We start from the raw sequence: 9,031 nt of genomic DNA, 5'->3' as shown, positions 1-9,031 counted from the left end.
CATGGTTTAATTATATTAAGTCATAATTGTTTGACATTCCGTACCAAAAATCCGTGCCAGCGTTGGCGGTCGATTCTGGAGACGGACTCGACAGCGGGGTTCAGACGCCACCAGCAGCGGACGTAACCGGCGGCAAGACGGGACCTAAACAGGAGCCGGGCAGTCGAGCACGGACCGCAGACCAAGCGGTCCAGCGCGGACCAGAGACCAGCCAGCCACCTCACCCCACTGAACCATCCCACCCAGACTAAGTACCAACCACACACCTGTCAACTCAACGACGACCCGACAGCCTGGCGCCTGACAACCGTGGGACACACAACCACGATCTCACGTTCAGGAATCACTGCCAGAAAATACATATTCGGTACGGTACTAGCGAGCTGCTCGCTATCTCATTCGGGCAGTCCGGAGTGGGTCTTACACCAGAGACTGACGCTCTAACAAACAAGCTCACGACGTAGCAGCAGTATTCATGTCAGTATGGGAAGCCAGCTACGCCAGCTCCGTCATAATTGCTCAGATTCCCGGGACAGGGCCCCAGCTCCCCGGTTGGCGGTACATGTAATGTACCAGTGTCCCAAAATTATATTTCGGCTTGGGTGTCGGAGGGGAATATTTGTCACTAGAACGAGGGCTGAGAGTGGAAAAATGCCAGTCAAAAAGACACAAAAAGAGAGCGGAAAACAGGAATCAACAATGTGTTTGTGAATGTTGAAGGATGTGGGAGCTGCTTTATAAGATAATTGAATCGAAAATGAAGGGAGGTAAAAGGTACCCGCAGATGCTCTTTTTTGGTAAAATAGGGAGTGAAAAATTGCTCTGGAAAGTTGTAGGTGAGAGTGGAAAATTATTTTGATTTGGCTGTCATTTCCCACCCAAACTAGCAAATTTTGGGACACTGTAATGTACAGATCTCAGCAGCCGACACGGCTGCAGCCGTCTGTCTCGACGGAAGGTCGGCCAGACAGGGGGCGGGTATGAGTTAGCGTGGCGGTGGCCCGCCCCAGTGACCCGTCGGGTAAGGGTACATCACCGTCTGCAGTTATCAGCAGGCTCAGCAGCGATCAGCAGTCGTCAGCAGCCGAGCCGCCGTCAGCAGTTGTAGCCCGGCACCTTGAGGCCGTGTCGCTCGATGTAGCGCCGCCGAGCGTTCTCGAGCAGGCGCCGTTTGCGCTCCTCAAACGACAGCTGTCGGCCAGCCGAGGTACGGGAGAACGTATCGGCGCCCGTGTGCAGGTCGGTGGCGCCGGGCCGCAGCGGCGCGCCGGCCGGCCCCTCTGCGGCGCCGGCGGCCGGGCCGGCAGCGGCGGCGGCTGCCGGCTCCGGTACGTACCGCACCACACCCTCCAGCAGGTTGGCGATCGTCTGGTCCACGCTGCGGGTCCGCTCTGAGGGCACAAAGACGGGAGAGTTAGAAACGAAGACAAGGGACAAGTGCGGCTCATTACTGGTTATGTATTCCATGATCCTCTTCAACAGCAACTGATATAACGTAAGTTCATCTTCACAGACAGCACACCAACATTCACTCTTTACTATGCGTTGGATGCTTCACGACAAACACAAAATAAAAAGTTCAGCCCCACGCCAGCTCGCCGTCAGCTGTAGTCCTGTCCCCACCACCAAAATCATGTCAAGATGCGACTGCCGAAAACTCACTGAGGTCAGTCATGATGGTGGCCAGGGGCACGCGGGGCAGCACCTCCTTCACCTGGCCGGCCATCCTCTGCAGCTCAGCGCCGACACCGGCCGGCCGGGGAGGCCGCGGCGCCGCCACAAACGTCTCGCGCTTCACCAGCTCTGCCTGGAAGCAGAGATAGTCGGTCACATCATGCACGAGCACCGAGAAAATGTGTGATACACCCAGGCTCCGTCTGGCCGCAAAGATAGTCGATAATACGTCAGGACTGTGAGAATAGACGCTGCCTGGTCACGGAGATAATCGATTATACGCCAGTGGGGAGAGAATATCCAATACTGCAGGCCCCGCCTCACGGTGAATATAGATGCACTAAATGACATATTTGAGAGTAACAGTCGACATTACATGTAAATCACGTCAACAAAAAGCACAATAAAGCATATCATTTCACGAACAGAACTCACTTTATCGCCTGCAGAAAACTTGGTAGGCGTTATTTTCAAATGAAGTGCTATTGCCAGTCGGACGCGTTCCAAAAATTCTGCAATCGCTTCTCCCTCTTCCATCTTAATTGGCTTCAGAAAACTGGAAAGGTACATCAAGATTTGAGAACAGGTATATATAATATAACAGATGTAATTCAACAATGCCCAACATCATAAATCCACAATCCACATACTGAAATCGGACGGTGCAATCCAGTGATGAACCAAACATATCTGCTCATTAGCAAGACACTGACAAGAGCATAACATTAGTGTCAAATACGCACGGACAGCGCCTCAAATCCCATACTTTCAAGAGCTCGAAGCTGAACGAACAGGAGGAAGAGCAGGACCCACCTGACGGTGAACAGGGTGCCCGGCACGAACAGGAGGTACAGCAGGACCCACCTGACGGTGAACAGGGTGCCCGGCACGAACAGAAAGTAGAGCAGGACCCACCTGACGGTGAACAGGGTGCCCGGCACGAACAGGAAGTAGAGCAGGTCGGAGAGCGCCGATGACGTCAGGGTGCTGACGCTGACGTCGGCCAGCGGCAGCCGCTGGGCGCGGATCGCCACCGGCTGCACCTCCAGCGTGGTCGGCACGTTCTGTGGCGAGAACCTGAACCACGGGAAAACAGTCAGTCAGAGGTAAGAAGCAATACCGGCAAATATCTGCCGAAATTAATGTAGCACGGTTATCACATACCAAACTGGGCTCCGGATGTCAAAAAAAGATAAATACCTTAGCTTGACCACCTACGACAGCGAGGGCTTAGTTATACGTTTTGTTTATTATGGGGTTATAGGGTTTGAAAAAGAACAGTTGAGAAATAATGAGCACTCATATCGGCAACAAAAGCAATCATTGACAGCCTTGCTGCAGCTCTGCTAGCACTGGGCTATTCCCACTCTCCATCAGGCCGGCCAGTGAGAGTAAAAACGACACATCGTACCGCCGTCTGCCGTGTCACCGACTACTGAAGTAGCAAACTTCCCCGTCAGCGCGACGGAGCGGACCGCCATTGAACTTTGGCCATGATCGAGCTGACTCAGAGTGGAGCCACTATTGTGCAACTATCCGAGCACATCTTCAGGGATCACGGCTATCACTAAACAGAGCGCGTAACTTCCAGAACAGGCTTAAAGCTTTAAATGGTGTGTTAAGCGAAAAATATCTATCCTTGCAAAAGGTACCCATCAGGAAAAAGACAATGAGCAAGGGAACTATTATCTCTGGTCATACAAAGCAATCAAACGAACATGGTTGTTAAGCTGTAATCGTTTGACAAAAGGTGACTGCATACGCGCTCTGTATGTTCCTTTTTGACGTTCCGAGATTCCGCATGAAACGGTTCATTAAACATCGTGTGCAAAGGTACTCTAGACGAACCAGGACCATTGTCCCTCTATGATTCTATGAAAATATTTTTATAAAAATATTTGTAAAACCACCTATTACTGCCCTAAGCATCCCACTCTACCAAAAAACCGGACTCTCTACCGATCTACTGAACTGAACATTCCAAAAGTCAGTGGATACCGTCAGATCTGCGTCCTTACTTGAGCAGTCCGGCCGTCCGACCTGCGTTCTTACTTGAGCAGTCCGGCGCGTCCGAACAGAATTCTTACTTGAGCAGTCCGGCGCGTCCGCTGGTGTTGGCGCCCTCCGGCTGGAGCAGCAGCGAGCGGCCCTCTGCGGCCAGGAACTGCTGTACAGCCTCCGGACTAGCGAGCACCCGCTGACGGAGGGCGTACTGCACCACTGACCAGGTGCCGGCCGCACAGCCCTGGGGTCGGCAGAGACGGATCAGGACAGCACGCAGAGGGGTCCTGGTGTTGACAGGTCAGGGTAGAGCATGACAACACGCATAGTGATCCATTCAAGAAGCCCAGCGATAGTGTGACCCTACATGAGACTGACACGGTCAGTTAGAGGCTATGCATATTGCATATTCCTGCGCACGCCAGTGGCCATTTGGTCAGATAAAGGAAAACAAGTAAGGACCAAATACCGATGTGGAGGAGCAGGTCCGATTACCAACTTACAAAAAGACAAAAGGGCTGAATCTTATGACAGTACCTCGCCAAGCCGGTTAGGTCAGATTGATATGATAAACAATGAAATAAACGTAAAACGAAGCGCCAAAGAAATTTCCCGATAGCCTTTAGTTCGGACTAAGCAAGTGAAAACCACCCAACGAAGATGGTCTCGCACAGTAAATACCGGTAAACCAAAAATATCAAGCAAAAACAAAAACGAGCGGGAAACACGTTTCTCAGATGACGCCGGTGATACGTGACGTCATTCGGAACGTGCTCGCAGTCGTTGAGATAGCCTTGCAAAAAAGAAAGAATTCACGTGCCAGCGATGTCAGGAGATGAACTTCAAGTGTTCAAAAAAAGTACAAGATAAATGGCAAAACCGGGAAATAGTGGTAAAAAACCTCCCATGACATAGTTAAGTAAAAAATGTCAGATAAGACCAAACAACTCGCATATTCATAAAAAGTAAGAACTGTTATCTAGCACAGCAATCTGATATATCCCACAACAGAACAGCACATTCTTCTTACTAACGGTTCGGATGACTCAATGTCAAGGCACGACGTTTTCCTAGTCACGCCCCGCCACTCGATATCTTTTTCGATTTCCCACATTCTAACTGAGTCCATCACTCCTCCCCAATCTCCTCTGTTATAAAGAGTGGGACACGAGCCACTCTTCATAACAGTCACTGCAACACCAGAGAGGCAGAGACCGCACCATCGCCTGCACCAGCAGACGGATCACTACCACATGGGTCATCACCGGACGAACCACCACCGGGCGGACCACCCCCCGGTGCCCTCACTCACCGAGTCGCATGAGGTGGCCAGCTGGAGCGCCAGCGGGTCCAGACAGGAGACACTGTTGGCCAGCAGCAGGCGCGGCCGTCCGTCCGGCCGGTGGTCAGGATCGGTGCGAACCACCACTCCCAGCACCGCAGACATGACTCGTACCACAAAGCTGCGGACAAGGGAAACATAGAGGTGTCAGAGGAGCGTTCCACTACTACCAGAACAGCAGACATGACTATGAGCCATATCACCAGACTGAGAAATGAGGACATTTTCTCATCAGAAGATAATTATGTACCACCACTCATAACACGGCAGACAATATGACCCAGATCACCAGGCTTGGGGGGAAGGGGCGGGAACGGGGGACATCGCCTCGTAGTTCCCTCACCACCATTCCCAATGTAGCACACCAGTAAAACACCTTTTGGGCGAAGAACGAGCGAGCGAGATAGTGAGCCCTGCACGTGCGCAAGGGCGAGAGGGTACTTCCAACGGGCTTGTGCAAAGCACCCTTCTAACCGGTCGCTAGCGGTGTGCCAAATTTGAACGCAATTGGCCCAGCCAGCCGTTCCTGAGATCTGGAAGCGGCATTCTGCACGTGCGCACGTGCAAGCGGGGTCCAAACTGACTTTTGCACGGCACCCTACTAACTGGTTCCCAACCGTGTACCAAATTTGAGCGCAATCGGCCCAGCCGTGTTCGAGATCTGGGACCGCCCCCTGCACGTGCGCACGTGCTGTAGCACCCCAACCTTAACACATGCAGATGAATTATCTGATGGAGACCTAACTGTGTACCGAGTTTTAATTCAATCGGCCCAACGGTTGTGCCGTTATTGAGGTTGCAATTTTGGGGTTTCTTAAAAAATGTCCAACTTTACCACGCGCCACGTGCGGTGGTTGGCAAGAACGCATGGTGGCCATCACACCACAGAACTTTTACGTCCAAGTGGCTTTTGAAGAGCGTCCTCACGGCCGGCCGCTCATACTCAGGATTTTCCCTTAATTCAGTATGAACTCGCTCGCTCGCTGCGCTCGATCGCTCGTAACAAGACATGAGTTACAACATAAAGGACGAAGAGAAGGAGAGCATAACGCCCTTATTCACGCCAAAGGACTCGCGTAGCGTCATTACAAGGGATCGTAGCGATATTTTGCGTGTTTCAATATCGGATGAGAAGGCTTGTACCAACTCAGTGTATCGAGGTAACATTCAATTAGGCATCCAGGACCAGATTACATCTTTCAGTAAATTAGGCTTTATCACGCTTGCTTGTAGTGTAATTCTTATAAAGCAAATCTCAAATGTCACATCACACCTCTCCAATCGAGTGGAGTTAATTGCGTAGTTACCTGCGCAGTGGGCTGTCTGAATGGAGCACAGTGAAGGCCAGCAGGGCCTGGGCACTGATGAAGAACCGCACCACCAGCAGACATAGTCCCAGCGGTGTGTACAGCAGGCAGAGCAGCAGCGGCAGACCAGATGGCAGCCTGTGGGGTGGAGCATTTGCATCAACACCAGAGCGAAAAATCAATAGCGGAGCCCACGTAGGGGAGGGCTGGATTTAATTGAAAATGATGTCCTTTTCACAACAGGTAACACCGTAAAAATGACTCAAAACGGACATGCACTTTATGCAACTGAGAGAACATCTAGCATATGTTCTACTTACCTCTTTAAATGAAATAATGACTTCAGTTCCGAATTAGCCATTTTGATTACTTTCAATATGGATAACAGCTACAAAATATTACTACATAGCAGAAACAGTGTATCTTGTTGGCTGAATGATGTTGGTTGTCGTCTTCCAAAAAGTGCAGACTGAAAAGAAGTTTACATAAGCACAGCACAATAATACTCTGCTGGATAGTGACCAGGTGTTTAGGTGAATATGCAACAGCGTCCCGGACTCATGAGCACATATGGGAGCTCTTCACATCCAGAGTCCGTTCAAAGTTCAAATCCACCTCCAGAGTCCGACGAAATGCGTTCAGCGTGAGAGTCAACGATTGTTTATTGTTTTGGGCACCGCTTGCCTGGGCACTGCTGGCACGCCGCGGAGTGGAGACAGCAGATTCGGTGCACGCCGCTAACGAGGAGTGGCTTGAATAGAGACTCGGACTGACTCGGACTAGTTAGTTGTCGCGCAATTGATACGATGCCGTACCATGCACCGCCCTGGTCAGTGAGCGTGCGTTTGAGGGCAGGGCGGTTGCTTGTTTCGCCAGGTCGTCTGCGCTCTCTTTACCCTCGATACCGCAGTGGACAGGACAGGAACCCACTGCAGTATTACCTAACGATGCTCGGCGATGTTCAACAAGGTCTTCTATACCTATCTTCACGCCGAGGGTTGAGGCGTCACCTGGGTGGTTGCTCCTCCGCTGAGTAGACTCAGGGTGGCTCCCCAGTTCGAGCACGCGACGACCGGGGCGGAGACGTCTCGTCCCGAAATATCTCCAAAGCCGCCTGCAGAGCGAATCTGCTGCTAGATTGACCAGCGTGCCGACTAAATTTGGTGACCGTCTTTCCCCCAAAAATTATGCAGCCACCCCACACCAGATAATCCAGCCTCTGCCAGGCGCTGAATTCAGCGAATGCGAAGCTACGCCGGATGTGCACTGAAATTTTTGGCACAATCCTGCCACTACGCCAGACATATTCGGCATAACGTGTATTTATTTCCAGTCCATTTTTTTCCTAGATGTATTAGGTACCTTATCTGACAAAACTCACTTGTTACACATTTGCTAAAATTTCAGCAAGCTTTAGTGTGGGCACCAGCCTCTGGGCACTTCTCAACCCTAACCACAGTTTTCCATCTGCAGGTTGTCAGCTTGTTAGTTTTCTAGCTTTTCATTGATCAATCTCATGTGGTCTGTGCATTGAGAAGCCAATAAATGTCAGCAGCTAGGTTTGCTACATGCACAAACCAGCTGCATGCTAGTAAGACCAGAGCCAAACAGTATTCTGGCTCACCTATTCATTCAATCATTCAATCATATGGGTAGGTATCTATAAAATTTGAACTGAATCGCTTTGACCTTTAAATTTCAATGGTGGTATAATAGACAATGTTCTTATTATAAAACTAAGCTCAACATTTGAATGGACAGGACGGGTTGACTTGACCGAGCCTGAACCTACACACTGAGCAGAGCTTGCCGCGTACACCCCAGCCACCTGGCCTCACATTTTCAAGAACATGTACAACAAACACATCAAGAAGACTATACAGAGAGGCAGCAATTATTCCTATGAGCATCCTGCTCCCTTTGCCTCTTACAGATCTAATTGGCAAGCATCTCCTTCGCAAGCACCAACCGATCGCGCAATTCCAGGTAACGGGAAAATTTGGATGCCAAAGTCTTAAGTGCCCTTCAAAGTTCAAAGCCAGACATAGCCTATCCCTCTCAACTGACGTCAACTGGCAACTGTTGCTCCCACCAACCATGGATCATCTCATCAGGAGTCTCCAATGTTGAAGAATTGAACAGCATTTTCTTTTAACGAAGTTCCATTCGTCCTAAGAGTATGTGGTTTAATTACCAATATAATCAATGTGTCAATAGAAAACATGTTGAAAAAGATTTCCTCAACAGCAACTTTTACAGCAAAATGAGCAAACAAATACACTACAATGCTCAGTAACCAGCCGACGAAACACAGCACGAAAAGGCGGCAGACAGACACAAAACGCAGCTGAGTAATGCAAATGGTAATGCAAGTGTAATGCAAAAGGAACGTAAATTCTGTTCAAAAAATAAAAATACATCTGCTCACTGAGTCTGCTTTCCACGTATACCAATCGCCTAAACCTGCTTGCAGGTAGCTGAAATGACTAATTTGAACATTATTTGGCATCAAATGCGCTGGTTTCGCCTCCAACAACTTTGCTGAGTGCGCGAGGTAATGTTTTTGATGACGCTATAATATATAATGTCAGAGAAAAATTTCAAGATTTTTTATGACAATTTATGATGTTTAATTTTTTTGATTTATTTATATCATTTTCATGACTAAAAAGAAATTTTAGAACAAAAATACCGCTCTCTTAAACAT

At 49.7% G+C, this 9,031-nt stretch overlaps 1 protein-coding gene across 1 annotated transcript; it reads right to left on the bottom strand.

The window, feature by feature from the left end:
* Positions 1 to 8,670, bottom strand: LOC122370125 (lipid droplet-regulating VLDL assembly factor AUP1-like). Its single transcript, XM_043345410.1, has 9 exons — positions 8,609 to 8,670; positions 6,645 to 6,793; positions 6,325 to 6,462; positions 4,988 to 5,138; positions 3,762 to 3,919; positions 2,590 to 2,751; positions 2,110 to 2,230; positions 1,663 to 1,807; positions 1 to 1,391 (listed from the first exon to the last, which is right to left on the bottom strand). The coding sequence occupies exons 2-9, from the start codon at positions 6,683 to 6,685 to the stop codon at positions 1,096 to 1,098; spliced, it is 1,212 nt and encodes a 403-aa protein (XP_043201345.1). The 5' UTR covers positions 6,686 to 6,793; positions 8,609 to 8,670; the 3' UTR covers positions 1 to 1,095.
* Positions 8,671 to 9,031: the final 361 nt, after the last annotated feature.

This window comes from Amphibalanus amphitrite, unplaced genomic scaffold (genome assembly GCF_019059575.1).
Source record: "Amphibalanus amphitrite isolate SeventyFive unplaced genomic scaffold, NRLGWU_Aamphi_draft 001101F_arrow, whole genome shotgun sequence".
NCBI lineage: Eukaryota > Metazoa > Arthropoda > Thecostraca > Balanomorpha > Balanidae > Amphibalanus > Amphibalanus amphitrite.
This window is presented reverse-complemented; position numbering and strand designations above follow the sequence as displayed.